At 38.2% G+C, this 21,061-nt stretch overlaps 3 protein-coding genes and 1 pseudogene across 6 annotated transcripts; 2 read left to right on the forward strand and 2 right to left on the reverse strand.

Moving 5' to 3' along the window:
• Positions 1-6,514: 6,514 nt before the first annotated feature.
• LOC147502500 (pentatricopeptide repeat-containing protein At1g34160-like) lies at positions 6,515-9,367 on the reverse strand. Of its 2 annotated transcripts, XM_086607284.1 has the most exons (3): positions 9,234-9,367; positions 7,120-8,830; positions 6,515-6,968 (listed from the first exon to the last, which is right to left on the reverse strand). In XM_086607284.1, the coding sequence occupies exons 1-2, from the start codon at positions 9,268-9,270 to the stop codon at positions 7,434-7,436; spliced, it is 1,434 nt and encodes a 477-aa protein (XP_086463410.1). In that variant the 5' UTR covers positions 9,271-9,367; the 3' UTR covers positions 6,515-6,968; positions 7,120-7,433. The 2 variants fall into 2 exon arrangements, with proteins under 2 accessions (XP_086463410.1, XP_086463409.1); XM_086607283.1 differs by lacking the exon at positions 9,234-9,367 and having other exon boundaries at positions 7,120-9,227.
• Positions 9,368-9,633: 266 nt separating this feature from the next.
• On the forward strand, positions 9,634-12,590 carry LOC147502501 (chaperone protein ClpB1 pseudogene; annotated as a pseudogene). The gene has a single exon (XR_015221712.1). The product of XR_015221712.1 is annotated as a chaperone protein ClpB1 pseudogene (transcript).
• LOC147502502 (chaperone ClpB1-like protein) lies at positions 11,785-12,590 on the forward strand. The gene has a single exon (XM_086607282.1). It carries the CDS (start codon positions 11,785-11,787, stop codon positions 12,364-12,366), a length of 582 nt encoding a protein of 193 aa, XP_086463408.1. The 3' UTR covers positions 12,367-12,590.
• A 581-nt stretch (positions 12,591-13,171) lies between these two features.
• Positions 13,172-19,137, reverse strand: LOC147502503 (F-actin-capping protein subunit beta-like). Of its 2 annotated transcripts, XM_086607286.1 has the most exons (8): positions 18,805-19,137; positions 17,793-17,863; positions 14,656-14,769; positions 14,463-14,545; positions 14,311-14,384; positions 14,063-14,182; positions 13,524-13,619; positions 13,172-13,400 (listed from the first exon to the last, which is right to left on the reverse strand). In XM_086607286.1, exons 1-8 carry the CDS (start codon positions 18,931-18,933, stop codon positions 13,317-13,319), a joined length of 771 nt encoding a protein of 256 aa, XP_086463412.1. In that variant the 5' UTR covers positions 18,934-19,137; the 3' UTR covers positions 13,172-13,316. The 2 variants fall into 2 exon arrangements, with proteins under 2 accessions (XP_086463412.1, XP_086463414.1); XM_086607288.1 differs by lacking the exons at positions 17,793-17,863; positions 18,805-19,137 and adding an exon at positions 15,149-15,551.
• Positions 19,138-21,061: the final 1,924 nt, after the last annotated feature.

Consider the following 21,061-nt stretch of genomic DNA (forward strand, 5'->3'; position numbering starts at 1 on the left):
ATCCAAAAATGCTTCAAAATGTGGGGGGTGTCTTGCCAAGGCTATTGTGAATGAATCTAAAAGAAGTCTTTTTGAGACCTAGAATTATCTAGTAGATATTCATTGGTGAAACTCATAATAGTGATGTTAGTTTTCAGTTGTCATGAGTGATAATAATTTTGTAGATACCACACTATTATTGAATGTCTTATATGCTAATTTTATTTGAGGTTGTGCTTTCTGAGAAATTGGCATAATGAACTACATAAGATAATCTCATTATTTCTGCACAAGAAATTTGGAAGACTATCAATGAGTATTTCCACCATTCACGGTGATGATGTTTATATGTTTCTTGAGGAAGATTCATTAACCTATAAGGAAGTTGTCCGTTTATGAGAAGTGTCCTTTTTTGAAGGATACAACTCCTCTAAACCGGACTCTTGATTTATTGGGGGATCTATAGGTTGAATTGGATCTTCAAAAGAAAAACTAAAACGTGATAGTTGTATTGCAAAATACAATGCTAATAATAATAGCCAAGGGGTTTCAATCGAGACAAGATTTATACTATTTTGAAACCTTGCTCATATAACTAGAATTTCTTCTACAATTCTAAAGACTCTAGTTGAGTAGTTGTCTTGAACTACAATACCAAGTAGTACCGGTGATGGTGAAGGTATACAATTTAGTTAAATCTTTGTATGAGTTGATTCAAGCCTATAAATGGCATGAGCAATTCAACAACATATTAGTGTCATATGGATGTCAAAGCACCGTTGTTGATAAAAATGTGTACTTTCTTTAGAGCAAAGCAAGACATATGTGTTAATCTCTTTTGTTTAGATGATTTAATATCATGAGTGCTAGCATTGAGAATGTGTATGAGACAGAGAAATTCCTATTTGAAACACATCATAAACCGTCATTGAAAATGATAGTTTATTATGTTGTTAAACTCATTTAAATCGCTATATTCAGTTTGTCAAGATGTTGACGTTTGAATATGGTTGAAGGCCACAGCATACCTTAAACCGCACCGGCGGATGGTATAGGGAATTTCGGGCACTACGAGAATTGAATGACCGTGAATATAGGAATTAAAACTCATGTTGGTCTCATTATATTGTTATAGCACTTAGTAGAAATATTTTTCATTGAAAAGTATGGATATTATGATAGTAAGCATGTGTTAACACCTTTTGTGGCAAATATCCATCTTATGAAAAATAATCTCATTGTGTTTTCTCATACTAAATATGTCAATATCATTGGTAGCCAATTGTACTTGATGGATAATGTATGTGAGACATGACATTGCCTACATTAATGGCATACTGAGCTGATAACCCATTGTGTCCTTATAAGGAACTTTGATGTATATTGTCGATTATCCAAGTACTATAGCAGAGCCATTGATTATGGATCGATATTTAGTAGATTTCCATCATTGTTAGAAGGGTAATATGTTATAAACCGGATCCGTAAATGTTTATGTGTTTACCTTTGGTGGAAATTGAGTGTCTTGGATATCATCCAAGCTAATCGCCTTTAGAAAAGGCATGTGATGATCTTGAGTGGGTTAGCAACCTCTTGGCAAATCTTCCCATTGGCTCTAAAACAGACCTCCTCGTGTGTATATGCTTTGTAACCGCCTCTCATTGAATAATAGCTAAGACATGTTATCTTATGTGCAATGGGAAAAGAATACATGTAAGTTGAGATATAACTTAATCAAGCGGTTCTAGAGATTATGTTAGGTTGGACTTAGTTTGGCCACATGTCTAACTGCACCACTTCTTTGGAGGCAAGTGGTTATACTCGTCGAGGGATGGGACTTTTGCCTTAGATAGAGGCGACATCGACAAAGAAACCCCACCTATGTGATTGGAGATCCCATGAATTAGGTTCAAAGGGAAAAACAAGTCACCTCGTCGCTCTGGTATGCTATTGTCTTTCTTTGAGACGTCTCACCCTATGACTAGATAGCATTATTGTATACTTTGTATAACTTGAATAGCAATGAGAAAAGGATGAGTTATTTTACTCTTAATGGAATCCATAGTCCATTATTTTTATGAGATAGTGTATTTTAACTGCTATGTACACTTGATGGATATCCACCTACGTGAATGTAGAACCGGGGTTCTTATGAGTATTCGTGCAAGTACTCTAGAGCATTCACATAACACACAAGCGCCTATGAGGGCCAAAAAGCGAAACAACTACTTGAGCGGGCATATAATGAAAGAGCAATGTGGGTGCATGTCCTCTATTTTACTACAAGGAATGTTGGTTCAAAGATTTTTAATCCACCACTTTCCGTTATTATAAGACATGTTACCCTATGATAGTTTCAAGCCCTAAAAGCACCAAGATCTTATGCATTGTTTTTTCGATTCTCTCGGCATTTCGTTAACCCTTTTCTTTTTGTAATATCCTATTCCAAAATAGTGGGGGACTATTAGTATTTTGAAATAGTGGGGGATTGTTGGAATCTCTAAGTATATTTCAAATACTTGTGAGTGTGTGCAAAGTGGAGGAGATGAACCATATGTGTTCTCTCCACTTTAGTGCATAGTAGATAGTCCCACATTGGTTATCCACCACACCACATCGGGGGTTCAAAGCTGGGGCTTGGGCTTCTTGTTGTGGGTAGTGGTTTGACCAATAGCCTTTAAACTTGTTTTGCCTTTTCTTGAAAGCGGCAAGTTTCAGGTGTTCTATTAGGGTGGGTCTCTCTTCTTCCTAACCTCTATAAATAGGATTTGTGAGTCCATAGAGAATAGACTTGATCGAAACTCAACTCGAGAAACGAGAAAAACTAAAACCCGAACCTTTTCTTCTTCTCTTCTTCCGCCGGCCCGCCCGAGAGAGTTATATTCTTTGTTCTAGAGGGTAGTCGTTCTAGTGCAAAGTCGGTCACTGCTAACCATTGAATCTGTGAGGGAAGACGCATGCTTGTTGCCTTTCGCACCATTGGAAGGGCTTAATCTTTCCTTAAGGACGACTAATCCGCGCTTTGGTTATTCCCGATTCTTCTTTGTCCTTGTTTATTTATTGCTCTTTTCTTTACGTTCTACTTTTAGTTCTTTGTGTTCATCATACAACTATTCTAACACATATGCCATCGACCTTAAGAAAATTGTTCACTTCTATATTGGTTTTCGCAATCCGATTGGGTGTTAAATTGAGCTATGGAATGAATTTCACCCGTGATATGATAGAGGACTATTCTTCCACAAGCAACACGATCTGCGATTAACCGTTTGCTTATGGAGATAAAAATATCTTTGTCTCGAAAATGGGAAGAAGTTGTCGAACTATGATTTGCCGACCATTTCTAAAGACCATGAGGATCATTCTAATCTTCGACCACGCGGTCGATTCTTTGAAAAAGATCAATCGTCACACCTCAAGACGATCTATCATCCGTTAGTATGTTGAACAATGACCAAATGTATGCCTTCAATAAAATAGTACACTTTCGGTTGATCATCGCAAAAACTCTGTTTACTTCATCGATGGTCCGGTGGTACCGGTAAAAGCGTTTTGTATCGTTCTATTCTAGCTTACTTGAGAAACAGAGGCCACATAGCCATTGCAACGTCTACTTCAGTCTTGCGGCTACCATGCTTCTGGGGGTCGCCCGCACATTCAAGGTTTAAAATTCTGTTCCCACAGGTGCAAAAGTCTACATTGTCCGAATAGGCAAAGCGAACCCTCTTGCGAATTGCTATGTCGGTCAAGTCTCATTATTTGGGAGGAGGCAACTATGACACACCGCCACGATTTGAAGCAATCCGAATGAACAACGAAAGATTTAACCGGCTCCGACTTGCCTTTTGGTGGAAAGATTTTTGTATTGGGAGGAGACTTTCGGCAAGTCCTCTCATTGTTCATCATGGAACTATTCTTTGAGAAAGATCAATGCATGTGTAACAAAATCTAATATATGGAATAGTGTCAAAGTGATTCATCTAAGAGAAAACATTCGTGCAAGGATTGATCCCCGCTTTTCGATATGTTATTACGCGTAGGCGGTGGCAACGAGCCTTGCATACTTGACGATATGGTCAAAATCCCGATGACATTCTTATTCTTTGGGAGGGTGAGCATTCTTTATTTCACTTAATATCTAATGTTTTTCCCGCACTTCCGAGAAAATACTCATAATAAAGAGTACATAGCTCATAGAAATTCATCGACCCTAAGAAATGACTGTGTTGATGAGCTAAACGAGATAGTCATTCAAATGTTCCCGGGTGAGGAAAAAAAGGAAAACATTCTATTCGTTCGACTTCGGTTGAGAATGACCCTAGGCATTTATATCAACAAGAGTTCCTAAACTCCATATCTCCGGGGGTTTGGCCCCACACAAGTTGACACTAAAACTAGGAGCTCCCATTCTACTTCTCGGAAATATCGACCGACTAATGGTCTCTCGCAATGGGACCGGACTTATCTGTCGTGGATTTCGAAGAAATGTCATCTACGCTAATATTCTAACTGGAAGTCATTCTGGCAGACCGGCTTTTCTTCATCGAATTCCAATGAAGCCATCAAAAGATCTCAATCTTCCTTTCGACTTCACTATAAAACAGTTCCCAATTCGCTTGGGGTTCGCTTTGACGTTGCACAAGTCACAAGGACAGACATTACCTCATGTGGGAATCTATTTACCAGATCATGTGTTCGATCACGGTCAACTGTATGTTGCACTATCACGAGGTGTGTCGAGGAGCACAACCAAAGTATTGGTGAGAAATGGAGTCATAAAGGGTTTCACAGGCACTTATACTAGAAACATTGTCTACAGAGACGTTCTTCAACAATGTAACATGCATGTGCGATCCGATACAGCTTCTCCATAATCCATATCTCTCCTCATTGTATGTTCCCTTAATTCAATTGTCTTCTCTGAATACAATAATTTCTTTTGAAATTTCCCCAGATGTTACAGCATTCCAACCTCCAACTTCGTTTGTAAGTTTTGCAGTTTTTGTTTGTATATCAAACAATATCTCCGTACACAGTGTCCAACTTTGCAATTCCCCTATATTTTTGGACATGTTATATAATGTTTTTACTGATTATGCTGAAATTCGATACTACCTTCTTTATCTCATCGAAAAGAAAAAATATACTACCTTCTTTATTTTAGCTGAAATTCGATACTACCTTCTTTATCTCATCGAAAAAAAAATATACTACCTTCTTTATTTTAGCTGAATTCTGACGTGAAGGACGGAAGTATTTGCTGAATTCTGATTCGCTTGGGGACGTTACTTATTTGCCTTTTCCCGTAAATATTATATTAAGTTCAGTTTATCCTTTGGTCTGCTAGATTTAACTGCCGTCTTTTGGTTTGTTAAAATTTTGATTGTACTTTATTTTCAAGATACTTTAGTACATCTGATATTTTTGTGGTGTTTGAACATTAGTTATGATGCTTTTATAATCTAAAATACATTGTCTGCATGGAAAACAAGGTTTCCATGTAGTGAAAAAAGAAAATAGGGATTACATGTGTCTTTATAGCCACGCCAGTCTTGGTGCTCTCTTGGTGCTCAAGTGATTATGCTCGATAGAGGTCGATCACGTATTTAGAGACAGAATAATGCTTGGTTGCGATGAAAGAGAACTGGGGAAGTATAAAGTTTATTTACTGATAATTGTGACAAACCTTAGAACATTTCTAGGTGGTGGTAGCATACTCTTCATATTTGAAGAATGCGAATGAAAAAGTTGGTCGCAAATTTTGACCAACTCTAGATGGTCGCAAATTCGATTACCAAAAACAACCACGCCGACATTATTAATTCACCGCTGCAAATGGTTGTAATGTCGCCCATGTATAATTTGAAAACAACCCACGCGATATTAGGAGTGGCGCGCAAGTGAAAAAAAAAAACCCTACGCGACATCAGGAGTGGCGCCACGACAATTAAACTAGCGCGGCGTGTGGTCGGTCAAAGTCAAAAAAATTGTGGGGCGACATTTGCAATGGCGCGCGACATTACCAATGTCGCGCCGCATCCGCATCCAAATTGCCAAATTTGCGAACAAAAATGCGAACAAACAAGTGATGCGACCACGAATGCGTTCACCTAGAGTTGGAATTCCGGGAAATTCCGACGCATTTCTTCAAATTTGAAGAATACGACCACGAATGCGTCTACCTAGAGATGCTCTTACAGTGTGTATCTCTACACTATAATCTTGCTAAGGCGACAACCGACAGGCAACCAACGCAATTAATCTTTGATCATTAGGTATACATACTGAGACAAAAATAATCAGATCTCATGCTCAAAGGGTACAAAATATCTAAAGAAGATGATACTGTGACGGTTACTCAGATAGACATCCAGGATTAGTAGTGTTTTTGCAAGAATTTTCAATGGATGCCCGAGTTTTATTGATCCCAATCATGATACCTCTCTCGCACTGGTTTGTGAATTTGGGTTCAGTAACTTTCCAGAATTCCAGTTCAATTTTTTCTTTCCATCGATATTAAAAAAAACACATCAAATACTATTGTGGATGATACTACCTTCTTTATTTGATTTTTGCTGGATACTGCTGTAAAGGGGATAAAAAATATGTGTTCTATTAAGCGTGTTAACATCCTCAGGGACCAAATCACGCTCATCGAGCGTGCCCAGATGGCTAGTATATTATAATGTTGACCTGTCTTGCCGACATGACTATATTTGCTTTATAACACAAGTTGGGATTACAACGAATTGGGTATACTCATATACCAAAGAACCACTCAAATGTGTAAAAAGAAATAATCTTACCCATGAACAACATCCGAGCAGCGATTAGGTTTTGACTCCAAAAGCATTCATAGGGCCTCAAGAAGCTCTGAGCACCAAATGATTTTCTCCATGGCGGTCAAAGCACACTGTGATAGACTACCCGTCCAAATAAAAAGAGAGAGGGGGGGGATCACTTCTCTGAGACTCTGACAAGTGACGATGCTGTTTTATATGAAAATTTAAAAAAAAAAATGGAATTGATTCAGACTTGCTTTTCAAAACATCAATCAAACAATTCTAGGATCTAAAACTAACTTTGAAAAAAACACACACACACCAAGACTAGCAGTGATAAGATAGTTAGATTACTTACATTGTGTTTCTCCTTGCGTAATAAAAGCCTTGGATGAGAATCAGCAAAGATGAAACCGTCATACTTGGGAATCTCTCACTCACTATCGATACCAAGACAAAAACAGTGCCATGAAACCGGAGATGGGGATCTTTCATCCTATGATGGCTGATGTGGGTGGCTTGAGGGTGTTGGCGCATTTGGGTGTGCTGAAATTCTACAGAAGTCTCACATGCTGAACAGAGTTCCTCACTTTTCCTTGAATTTGTTGTTGAGATTTGGAAGGTTGGAGAGCAGTGACTTGCACATGTCAATTTAGATTAGGCTAAACTCTTTCACCAATAATCCCCACAAGAACAAGAACCCTCTTTGAATCGATGAAATCGGGATCGATCCCTCACAATAATCTCTCGTTCATAGATCTTAGAAATAAGCTTAAACACAACATGACAATCACCACATATCCTAAGGTTCTTAATCACTTGAATTGAGGTCCCAGCACCAGTGCTAATTAAACCAAAAGCTATGGCCAACTTCTCACTATGATGACATAATGCAATTTCCTTTTCCTCCTCTCCAATATCATGCAAAACATAACAAGTTTCAGGCACATACCCATATTCCTTAACTCTAAAACCAATCTCATCTAATTTTCTGTAAATCTCCCTCCAACCCGGGTGGCTTTGATCACCATTAATGAACTTGTGTATCACACCTTCCACTTCAATGAAGCTGAACCCTGGGACCTTTTTCACATTACGACTTCTCATGGCCTCTCTAACTCTCCCAACATCGTCCCATCGCTCACGGGCAGCATATATATTTGACAATAACACAAAGTCACCATCACTGTTTGATCCCATTTCTACTAATGCTCTAGATGCACGTTCTGCCATCGCAACATTCCCAAATGTCTTTGAAGCTCCAAGTAAGGTCTGCCAGAGAACGACATCAGGTACCATAGGCATAGAAGTTATCATTTGGTGAGCCTCTTCAAGACGCCCTGCTCGACCCAAAAGGTCAACCACACTCCCAAAATGCTTTACGTTCGGTCTCACCCCAGAATCTACCATGGCTCTAAACAGACCAAGCCCATCGGAGACTAAACCTGCATGGTTACATGCAAAAAGTGCAGCAAGGTACGTAATTCCATCTGGTACCACACCAACACGCCCCATTTCATTAAAAAGCTCAAGTGCATCCACTCCATGTCCATGCATAGCAAACCCCATGATCATGGTATTCCACGAAACAAGACTCTTGGAACAATTTATCGAATCGAAAACATTCTTAGCCTTCTCAACCGACCCACACTTTGCATACATATCAATGACTGCATTACACACTTGCACATTCCCATCTAAACCATTTTCCTTGACAAAACTATAAACAGCTTCACCTTCTCCTAAAGCACCTAACTGCGAACACGCAGAAAGCGCCCCAAGTACCGTAACCTCATTCCGCTTCAACCCTTGAAACCCCATTCTCTTAAACAAATCCAAAGCATCTCTAGCTCTACTCCCTTGAGCTAAACCAGAAATCAAAACATTCCAAGTAGCAATATCTCTGACACCCATTTCATCAAACAATCTCTGGGCATTATCGAAATCACCCACTTTCGCATAAACATCCAACAATGTCGTCAACAACAACGCATCAGCTTGAAACCCAAATCTAATAACATGGCAATGTATCTGTCTAGCTTGAAAAATAGCTAAAATTCTGGCACAAGCTTTCAAAACAAAAGAACAAGTTAGTGCATCAGGTCTATTACTAAAAAAACTAGACTTGTAATACTTAAATGCGTGTTTTGGTACATTGCTTTTTGCAAACCCACGAATGATTGCATTCCAATCACTAGTGGAAGGAAATTTAATTGTTTTGAAGATTTGCGTGGCGTAAATAAGGTTTCCGGATGGTGAAATCGCGCATATTTCGAGGAGTTTTGTACGTGAAGGGCATATTTGGAAATGGCCAGTTGTTATGAGGTGAGACTGGACTTGTTTTATTTGTTCAAAAGTTTTGCATTTTGAGAGGAGAGATTGAAATGGCACTGCCATTGAACGACTGTTTTTTCATCTTGGCATCAAGGTTCTTTTATTTGCACATTGTCCATCCCTAAATTGTAAGTGTACCTTGATACTTGCTTAATTGTTGTATCCGGACATACATAAGAGATATAGGCTGTACACAAAGAATCAGGCAGTTTCTCAATCATGACGATTACAAATTAGGTTCCCACTCTTTTTACACCAAATTATATGGGCCACATTGTCAAACTAGATCTTGGGCCAAAACTGATGGATAATTCCATTCCAGAGACTTCCAGAGTATCTGATCATCACTCTAGTCCATTCCAGAGACTTCCAGTTATTTCTAGAACCAAAAGAATAAATGGAAATTTCCAATTATTTCTAGAACCTACCCAACTTTTTCAAGCACCTTCTTCTTCTCCATATAAAAAAGCACACCCTTCCTCTTTTCTCTCCATCTCAAAAACAAAAACCCTGCTGTTGATACTCTCTGTTATTAAACATGAATCCAGAAAACTTTACACACAAAACTAATGAAGCATTGTTCAATGCCCATGAACTAGCAGTAAACAATGGTCACCCACAAATCACACCTATCCATCTAGCCCTCTCTTTAATCTCAGACAAAAATGGTATCTTTTATCAAGCAATGTCCAACGTTGGTGGTGGAGATGAGTCTGCAAAATCAGTTGAGCGTGTTTTAAACCAAGCATTAAAAAAGATCCCATCACAAACCCCACCACCTGATCAAGTTCCACCAAGTACTTCACTTATCAAAGTTATTCGCCGTGCCCAATCTCACCAAAAATCGAGAGGGGACACTCATCTTGCTGTTGATCAGTTGATACTTGGCCTACTTGAAGATTCTCAAGTAGGGGATGTGCTGAAAGAAGCTGGTGTGAGTGGGGCAAGAGTGAAAACTGAAGTTGAGAAGTTGAGAGGGAAAGAAGGAACTAAAGTTTCTAGTGCCTCTGGTGATTCTAATTTTCAAGCATTGAAAACTTATGGTCGTGATTTAGTTGAACAAGCGGCGAAACTAGACCCGGTTATTGGTCGAGATGAGGAGATTCGACGAGTTGTGAGGATTTTGTCTAGGAGAACTAAGAACAATCCTGTTTTAATTGGTGAACCGGGTGTTGGGAAAACTGCGGTCGTTGAAGGACTTGCGCAGAGGATTGTCAGAGGTGATGTGCCTAGTAATCTTAATGATGTTAGGCTTGTGGCATTAGATATGGGTGCACTTGTTGCTGGTGCCAAGTATAGAGGAGAGTTTGAGGAGAGGCTTAAATCTGTGTTGAAAGAAGTGGAAGAAAGAAGCAAGGAAAGGTGATTTTGTTTAGTGATGAGATACATCTTGTTCTTGGTGCTGGTAGAACTGAAGGGTCAATGGACGCGGCAAATTTATTTAAGCCGATGCTTGCTAGAGGCCAATTGAGGTGCATTGGTGCTACTACATTGGAGGAATATAGGAAATATGTGGAAAAGGATGCTGCGTTTGAAAGACGGTTACAGCAAGTTTATGTTGCGGAGCCTAGTGTTCCTGATACTATTAGTATTTTAAGAGGTTTGAAAGAGAGGTATGAAGGTCATCATGGTGTGAGGATTCAAGATAGAGCTTTAGTTATGGCGGCACAATTGTCTGCTCGTTATATTACCGGTAGGCATTTACCGGATAAGGCGATTGATTTGGTGGATGAAGCTTGTGCTAATGTTAGAGTTCAACTTGATAGTCAACCTGAAGAGATTGATAATCTCGAAAGGAGGCGAATTCAGTTAGAAATTGAACAACATGCTTTGGAGAAAGAGAAAGATAAGGCGAGCAAAGCGCGATTACTAGAAGTTCAGAAAGAGTTGAATGACATTTTGGATAAGTTGCAGCCTTTGAAGATGAAGTATCTCAAGGAGAAGGAAAGAATTGATGAAATCCGAAGGTTGAAGCAAAAGCGAGAAGAGTTGCTCATTGCTGTGCAAGAAGCAGAAAGAAGATTCGATTTGGCTAGAGCAGCTGATTTGAAGTATGGGGCTATTCAGGAAGTTGAAGCTGCTATTGCAAGGCTTGAAAGCAGTGCTAATGAGGAGGATTTGATGCTTCCTGAGACAGTTGGGCCGGATCAGATTGCAGAGGTCGTGAGTCGTTGGACTGGAATTCCTGTCACAAGACTTGGACAGAATGAGAAGGTAAGGCTAATCGGTCTTGGGGAGAGACTGCACAAGAGGGTTGTTGGGCAGAATCAGGCAGTGGAAGCGGTTGCGGAAGCTGTGTTGAGGTCAAGAGCTGGACTAGGCCGACCTCAACAGCCTACAGGGTCATTCCTCTTCCTAGGACCTACTGGTGTTGGTAAGACCGAGCTTGCAAAAGCCCTTGCTGAGCAATTGTTTGATGATGAAAACTTGATTGTGAGAATTGATATGTCGGAATATATGGAGCAGCATTCTGTATCATGCTGATTGGTGCACCCCTGGATATGTTGGTCATGAAGAAGGTGGACAGCTTACTGAGGCTGTGAGGAGAAGGCCTTATAGTGTTGTCTTATTCGATGAAGTTGAGAAGGCACATATTTCGGTTTTCAATACACTCCTACAAGTATTGGATGATGGAAGGCTTACAGATGGCCAAGGTCGCACTGTTGATTTCAGCAACACAGTGATCATCATGACTTCTAACCTTGGAGCAGAACATCTTCTTGCTGGACTTACAGGGAAATGTTCGATGGAGAGTGCAAGGGAGCGTGTAATGCAGGAAGTAAAAAGGCATTTCAAGCCAGAGCTACTGAATCGGCTTGATGAGATTGTCGTATTTGATCCTCTTTCACATGACCAGCTCAGGAAAGTTGCTAGGCTACAGATGAAAGATGTGGCTAGTCGCTTGGCAGAGAGAGGTATTGCTTTAGCAGTGTCCGATGCTGCCCTGGATGTTGTCTTGTCAAAGAGCTATGATCCAGTTTATGGTGCAAGGCCAATTAGGAGGTGGCTGGAGAAGAAGGTGGTGACTGAGTTGTCAAAGATGCTGATAAGAGGGGAGATAGATGAGAACTCTACAGTCTATATTGATGCTTCACCAATAGGCGATGAGCTAGCATATCAGGTAGAGAAGAATGGGGGCCTTGTGAATGCGAGCACTGGTAAAAAATCAGATATACTGATTGAGATACCGAATGGGCAGAGGAATGATGCTGCTCAGGCTGTGAAGAGGATCCGGATTGAAGAAATTGATGATGAGGAGATGGAGGAGTGACGGTTAGATCATGAAAGAAAATTGGTGGATGCCTGATATTTGAAAATATGCAATATAGTTGTAATCCTCTCTGGATTTTTTCTTCTGTTGTGTTTGTTTTCTTTTGTTTTGTGGAACTGTTGTTCGGAATCAAATGAAATGTAATAAGTTCTTGTTTTTTCGGTAATCCGATGACATTGTATAGTTGCTGCTTTTTCTTCATATAAATATTTCAGTTCTTGTTTTTTCGGTAATCTATGGCCTTGTACTAGATAGGCAACCATCACTCGTAAACTTCTGGGTTTGGCTGCAGACTTAGTGACTTAACTCAAGGTTCAGCAGTGGCTGCAGACTTGTGCAGCATTTGGAGGTAACTTCAGAAATGAGGATTTATTACTGCTACAGTTATGTCATTGCAACGGCGCTTGCTGTTGAGCGTTTGCAGTCTGAAATTTCTTTTTCTGAGCGAAATAGTACAGCATGACATTTCCTGTGACTATGTTTTTGCTTGACAGAGGTGGCAGACTTGGGCAAGTATCGGAAAGAGTATCCACCACGAATCAACACCCTACTCGCAAGTTCTTTTATAGGCAAGCACGGGGAAATCATAGAGCTTGGCTTAAATTTAAGTTTTTAACTTTCACCTGATGCCAGAGTACGCTGAGGTAACTGCACCCACCCTGTCCTTTAACAAAAGCTTGTATAAGCTTGTATCTGCAACTGTTGCAATAGATGTATAAGAAATGGGTCTCAGAACATCCCCGATTAGCTTCATGATAGCTCTTGTATTTGGTCGCAGAAAGTGAAAAACTGTAAGGGAAACGGGTTGTGAAAAACAGAAAGTGTGAACTATAAACAGGCTGTGAAAAATTGAGTACTCATCAAAACACCCAATATTCTTATAGCCCTCAATTGTACAAATCATTGAACAAGAATGTTTACTGTCCCTGAATAATGGAACCAGAACAAAATCAGCTGTCTGGTAGTCTCAGTTGTGCCACTTCAGCAGGAGGTCGAAGCGTACACACCATTTCTCTTGTCTTCCCAAAGTAGACCTGTCAGTATTGTGATGATAACATGTTACATCAATGCCGATCCACTACTGTAAGACTATTGAAATGTAATACAACACTAACAAATTTGAACAGAAAATAACGGAAGCACGGTCCCGAAGATACCTGATCCAGTGAGTTCCTTAGTTTACTCTCCATTTCTTCTATCATTCGTCCCATGTTACAAAGGTGACCCTCTACAACTGCAAGGTCCATATTCATCTGCAAAACAGAAATAAGGTTGACCCAAACGTCAGACATGGAATTATAAGGCTGACTAGTACAAGGGAACTTTGGACTTGAATCATCCATCATTCACTTAATGGTCTGGGTATGGTAAGTGAAGAAATAAATAGTTGATGGAGATAAATACTTAAGTGAGACGGACAAGTTAAGAAAATGATTTTGGAGATGTCTCTGGATCAGTGATGTTGTCAAAGGGCACAACACCATCGCAGAAAAAGTGTGTGGTTCAGCTGGGAGTGGGACTGTGGAACAGAGGCTAAGGGTTGCAATTTCTCATGGATTAAAGGAAATTGTGATGGATCCAATTTTGATAATCCTGAAAGTTGTAAACTTTTCGACATGGTGGGAAGCTTGAGAGTATTTAAGATGTGTTGAAAACAATAAGAACTATTACATGGCAACCATGAAAGAGGAGGTACCTGTCTTCTAATTGATCCCGACAGACTGAAAGTTCCTGATGACTCATCGTGTGTTGTTAAAGATAGCATTACAGTACTGGTTAAGCAGTAATGAGCTATTCCTTCTTCCTCTGGCCCAACCTGAGAAGGACATCGGCATTCAAGCACGACAAAACTTCAGTAATCAAAAGAGAAGACGTAGGGAAAAGAAAGACAGAAGACAAGTAACTTCTCTATCACTCTTAGAAAGTGAGGCAAATTATGCCAACCTGAATAACATGTATAGCATCCCATGAACCTTCCTCCAAGTAGCCCCTGCGACCCTGCCCTGATTTTGAACCATCTTCCCCACAAACACAATCATTTAATGTCACTGCATAATTAGTAACGAAAATTGATTCCGAAGATTTGAATGCTTTACCTTTCTTTATTAGAAAACAAGCTACAAAACCCTCATTCTCGTCTTCCCACATGTATACGGACGAAATGCCTCCTTCATAGTACCTACAGATAAAGTTGTGCAGTTGATACTTGTTAGAGAGCAAATAAGCTTCATCAGAATGCCTGTGGTGTAGAAATACTAAATCAAAGACGAAGTAAGCAAAGGACCTCACTGGTCACGGTATATTTCGAAGACATCGTTTGCTTCAATTTCCAGTTTTCTCAACTCGGGGGATGGGAGTTGCCCATCTTCCAAGGGTGGATGGTATTTATTGGACCAAGGTGACCTGCAGCAGGAAGGGAAGATGAGATACATATTCATTTCCCAACACTCAAATAAAAAAAAAGAACAAAAGTACAGAGATCAAACTCCAGCTAGACATAGAACGAAAGGAGTACAGCATGAGGAGCTTCACTCTGAAGAATTTGTTCAGGCACGCATGATACACTTGGATACTATCAAGAATTGCCTACAACTTCCCCAAATCCTCTTAACATTCTTAAATGCAGGATTTCGCTCGTAGAGTATTGGCTTTTACAAGTAAACACTTTGAACTATAGAGCTTGTACTTTGGGTAGTATACAAAGAGAGATGAAACATGTTAAATATGAATATAGTTATGCGAACTTTTCAAAAGGGAGAATGATAACTCCCAAAATCCTTACTGTTGTTGGTGGTCAAACATGGTTAGTAGTATAATAACCACTCAACCTTCCCTATAAATAGCATTCAAACATTCCTTAAAGTTGTAACAAAAAACTCTCAAGAATAAAATAGAGAGGTATTTTTCTCTCTGTCTCCCATATTTGAGTGTATTGCAAGTATCTGTAGAGCAAATTTGGAGGTGTGTCCAAGAGGTTCGATTATTTTTCCCATAGTTCTAGTGAATTCTCATCTCACAAAATTTCTAAACTATGGGAAAAATAATCGAGCTATGGGAAAAATATGGAAACAGAGAGACACCTTCAAACTTGCTCTACCGATACTTGCAATACACTCGAATAAGAGAGAGAGAGAGAGAGAGAAATTTCTCGCTATTTTCTTCTTGAGTTTTTTGTTACAATTTCAAGGAATGCTTGAATGAATGCTATTTATAGGGAAGGTAGAGTGGTTATTAACTTATTATACCAACCATGTTTGACCACCAACCAAGTTCGAATGGCAGCCACAATAGACTTACAATATGCTTTTAAGATGACATATGAATAAGGTTCTTTTTTAATTATGGTGAGACCTTGAAATAAAAAAAGAAAAAATAAATAAAAAGTGAGGCCCACAGTAGGAAAAAAAGAGAAAAAAATACGTGCGATTTGGGTTGGCCACTAGGCCAAGGACAAAAAAGTTTAAAAAAAATAGATTTGTTAGTTTTGTGGGGCCACAGGAGAAAAAATAAATAAATAAAAAGTGTGGAAAGTGAACGGATTAACCACGGCTAAACGGCTAGCTTGGGCACGCCTCTTTATAAAAAAGTATAGATTGTGCCAGGGGGTTGTTCCCAGGGTACACCCTGGCTCACCCTCAAATTTGGAAAACCAATATACTATGTTTACTACATAATGAATTTGGATAGAGGTGGGTCCATTTTCCAGCGTTGAAATTTGACGCACTCAAAGACCGTAAGTTAACATTGAGTTGGGCTTTTCTCCTATAGCCTGGAATTGTTATTACCCAACTCTACACTGTTAGTTTTCAGTGGTAATCATCAAGAAATTTGCATGCTTTAATCGGTAATCGATGATTTTCCACTATACAATTCTACAATTTACAAAAAGTTGTTAAAAAGTACCCGAGAAGTGTCAAATTTTAGGTGACTTGAAAATATTTTGAATTCCCGAGTTCTTGTCTTGGATAGTTTCGTAGGTCTACACTGCATAACTATCATTTGTAACAATAAATAAAAATGGCTACTAATTCTTTTCCAATTACATGAAGCGAATGCAAAGTCAGAATTTAAAAATGGTCATAGTTGTGTCTCTAAGTGTAGTTTAAGTTTGCGTTGGCTCCCTTGCAGTTTCAATCGGGTCGTGGCATACTGATTTAGACATTATGTGGTAAGCTTTAGCTGACACAAACAATTTGTTATGTTTTCGGTTTTCCTTCCAAATATTGTGTTTATTAACTCGGTTAATTATTATAGGAACCCAAGAGAACTCAATTATATAATCTTAGTAAGAAGAAACGAAATATTTATTGTTATTATTAGTAAATAACAAAGTACGAAGACCGTTTGTCGTCGTTTGGGCTCACCTTCACCCAAAATCCTGGCTTCGCCACTAGATTGTGCTTTTCTTGTAAAGGGATTATATCATGTCAGAATAAAATCCCAAGTACTAATCCAATCATTTCAGTTTTCACACATGTAAATTGTTCATTAGATCCACTAATCTATGCCACTTTATAAAGAGGCGTGTTGGTGCTAGCCGTGGCCAATTCCATTCGCCACACAATTTTTTTTTTCTCCTGTGGCTCCCACAAAACTAACAAAACTATTTTTTTTACTTTTTTGTCCCTAACCTAGTGGCCCCACCCAAATCAACCAACGCACAATTTTTTTTTACTTTGGGCCCCATTTTTGTTTTTATTTTTTTAATTTTTCGGGTCTCACCATAACTAGTATACCGGTAACCGGTGGGCGAACAAAGTATAAAGGAAGAAGTTAGCGGCAGCGGAGAAGAAAGAAGTGGGTGAGGTCTTGAGGAAGAAAAAGGATGGAGGGGGTGTTGAGGTGAAAGTTTTTTTTGGGGGGGAGGGCACTAAAAGACAAGGATAGACGAACAAGTGCTTTTTGCCATGCCTAGCGCAAAAACTCACTTCGTTCGGAAATAAAGATCGCCACAATTAAAGAAAAAAAAAAAAAAAAATAGGCCCCACATTTTTTGTTTTGTTTTATGTTTTTAAATCTCTTGGCTCCACCATAATAAAAAAAGAAGCAAATTTTTTATATAACTGGCTCCGCCATATATAATAAAATGTGCAACACACGTGCATAGTATTAGTTTTCTTAATGGAAACACAACAAGCTAATCCATAGTCCACTTCAATGAAAAGAAAAATGGGGAACGAGTTTATTCAGCCACCTGCTTTTAGGTGACGCACTTGAAAACTATATAATGCATGTTATCCTATGCGGCCCTTTCCTGACAAGCATTGTGAGAATGGAGTGAGCTTGAGAAAAAATCTCTCCCAAACCTCAACATTAATGATTTTCAAACTAACATGCTTTATATTTCTAGGAGGATCACATCATTATCTTCTTGTGATAACAACTTTTCAAGAGTAAACATCAGAATTGGTTGGTTTTGCTCTTACCTATAGGAATCCGCATCTCTATTGTACTCACACAAAATGAACTCCTTTCCAATGTCCATGTCACATAAGACCTGCCATATCAATCCAAACAAAACAACTTGCGTTATTCAGGAGAAGGAGAACAATTGTAGGCCCCATTTGGGAATATGGCTTGGCCTTTTTCTAAAAGTACATTACTTTTCATACAACTTTTGGTAATTTGCTTTATTAAAACAAGTAAGTGCGTTAGGATATATTAGTTAAAAAGAACATTTGCTTAAAAACTTGAGACGGTGAAAATAGAACAACATAAAAATGGTGTTTGGAGTTTTCTACTTTGCTTTTCTTCAACCAGCATTTTTCAATTGCCACACGCTATTGCTCTCTAAAACCTGCTTCTGAAACAATAGAAAAGTGCATATAAGCAATGCCATATGGGACCTTAGATAAAGACTCCACTCGGCATTACTTGAAAGCAGCTTTCTGTTGTTAAGCACGGTGTAGAAAGGATTCGTGTTTGGTAATGCCGGATTAGAAGAAAATTATAAAACAAAAAGGTTTCAAGTCGAAATCTTACCCCCCAACACATACTTTGTGTTTTCACTTTTCAATATTTAAAACAAGAGTGTTTTTTAACCAATCGTATCCAAACGCACTTAACTATTGCTTGTGGCAAAGTAGTTAACGAAACTGCAATGCCAAATGGAGCCTACAACCCTAAACTCGCCAGACTATCCATGAATCTGTTAATCTCATAACATACAGAGCAAATAAATTACAAGACAAAATATTGCAGAACAAGTATCTGATCTTAAAACACCAAGACATTTCTTTTGGGGATTGCCGATTGATAGAAGTAATCTTAATTTTAACCCTAAAGCCTTCAACACAAGATGATTTGCATCTACTCTACCAATATTTTTGCCTAACTCATCGAACGAAAGGCATTAACAATCTATAGGTGTATAATGTTATAAATAAGTAACAGATGATCAGTAAAAAAATAATAAGAAATAAACAGATCGATACAGACCTGAAGAGGTTGATCGAGTTGAGAGAGAAGATCTGAAGAGTGATGAGGTAAGAGAGATAAAAGCGCGGAGAGAGCTGTTTCGGTATGCTTTGGATGTATTCTTCTCATCAATCCCATCGCTGCCTCCATTTTTCTTTTCTTTTCTCTCTCACCTGACTACAGACTACTAGTAGTAGGTTCAAATGAGGACCCCACCGTTGTTTTTTAACTGACTCAAAATCAAAACCTCCATTTCAATCACCCAATTTATTTCCGTTACCATTTCGTTTATAGAGGGAAATTTTAATTGCCGTGAAATTCCGGTGTTACGATATTCTCAAATTGGCTTATGTCGTTATGTTTTTAGTCTCAAAACTACCAATGGGGACGTGAGCGGAGAAGGCGGAGAAACAGTGCCAAGTCCTCGAACACCCTTTAAGATTACCAACAGGAACTAGTTTATGAACCAGTCCTACAAGCAAGTAATGCTACATTAAATTATTTAGAAAATTATTAGCAATTATGCAAAGCTATGAGATGTGGATATTATATATATTGATTAGTCATCTAAATTTCTTACAACGTGAAAATCTCACTTTCCATAAAAAGAAATAATACACTCTAGATAATACCTTTCAACTTCTTTTTGTTACTTATTAATGGAAGTTTGATTGAAGTTTTAATTTGCGATAATGCCCAATGAGGCGAAGATTATATATATATATATATATATATATATATATTGATTGGCAAGCCTATTTTAAATGAAATCAGTAACTCTTTAATGTTGGCGGGGTTTGAGCCCTAGACCTCTAGTATCATCACCCAAATATTTTACCGACTTTGCTAGTCGGCACCTGCGGCGAATATCATATTGAAGCTACATTACTTAAATAACATTCCCAATCATACAAAAAGAGATACGATAAACATCATTTGCAAAACTACACTTGTCGATCGAGACATCTCCAATACATATAATACAACTACGTTTTGATGTTAGTTCAATGTATTTGCATCTAGTTTCTGATTTCCCGTTAACTATTATTTGACGTTAGTTCAACGCATTTGCATCCAGTTTCCTATTTTCCGTTAATTATTCTTTGAGGTTAGTTCAATGGAGTTGTATCCACTTTCCGATTTCTCATTAATTATTAATTGAGATGAGTTCAATACAGTTGCATCCAGTTTTCAATTTCCCGTTAATTATTCTTTGAGGTTAGTTAAATGCATTTGCATGCAGTTTTTTATTTCCCGTTAGCTATTTTTTTATGTTAGTTAGTTTGATACATTTGCTTTCAGTTTCCGATTTCCCATTAAATATTCTTTGAGGTTAGTTCGATGCATTTGCATACAACTTCCGATTTTCAGTTAATTATTATTTGAGGTTAGTTCTATGCAATTACGTATAATTTCCGATTTCCTATTGTTTATTATTATTTGAGGGTAGTTTAATGCAATTACATCCAATTTTTGATATTTCGTTATTTGTTCTTCGAGGTCAGTTCAATGCATTTGCACCCAATTTTTTATTTTCCATTAAATTATTCTTTTTTTTTAGGTTAGCAGTGGAGGCGTGAGCGGAGAAGGGTGGAGAATAACAGTGTCAAGTCCTCAGACACCTTTTCAGAGAATTGCAGTTACCAACAGGGAAAAGTGGGGCTCTCTTTTCCAAAACATTCTCAAAAGAATTCTAAGAACATCTCTTCTAAGAAAACTATATTATTCGTCAATAAATTTTCAAAGTATAGCATGCCTAGAAAGTTGACTGATTAAATTAAGGTAGACTAATGCATTTTCCCACTATAAAAGGATACAACTAGGGAACTCACGCTCATGCTATTTACAAGGTGGTATGCGATCATAATGTCGAGTATCAGTGTATATTCCTTCAAATCAGAACTACTTGTTCATCAAATTGATGAGAAAGTCTCGTACTATTTTCTCTAACAGTACTAACAACATTGTTATTAGCTTAACTTTGAATTAACCATGTAAATATCAAACCCCAAACATCAAATACATTCCTTTACGTCTTCTGCTAAAAAATCAATTTTCATTTTCTTTTAGTAAGCTTAATCGTATACCATACCGTACTTTACTATCAACCAATTATCTAAAAAAAAAAAAAAAAAAAAAATGAAAACATGAAAACAAAACATATCCAAATCATGAAAACACAAAATTCAAAGCACCCAAATCATGAAAACAAAAAAATATCAAACACCCCAAGTTCTATAACTAAAAAAAAAAAAAAAAAAAAAAAAAAAAAAAAAAA

Source organism: Coptis chinensis, chromosome 4 (genome assembly GCF_015680905.1).
Source record: "Coptis chinensis isolate HL-2020 chromosome 4, ASM1568090v1, whole genome shotgun sequence".
Lineage (NCBI taxonomy): Eukaryota > Viridiplantae > Streptophyta > Magnoliopsida > Ranunculales > Ranunculaceae > Coptis > Coptis chinensis.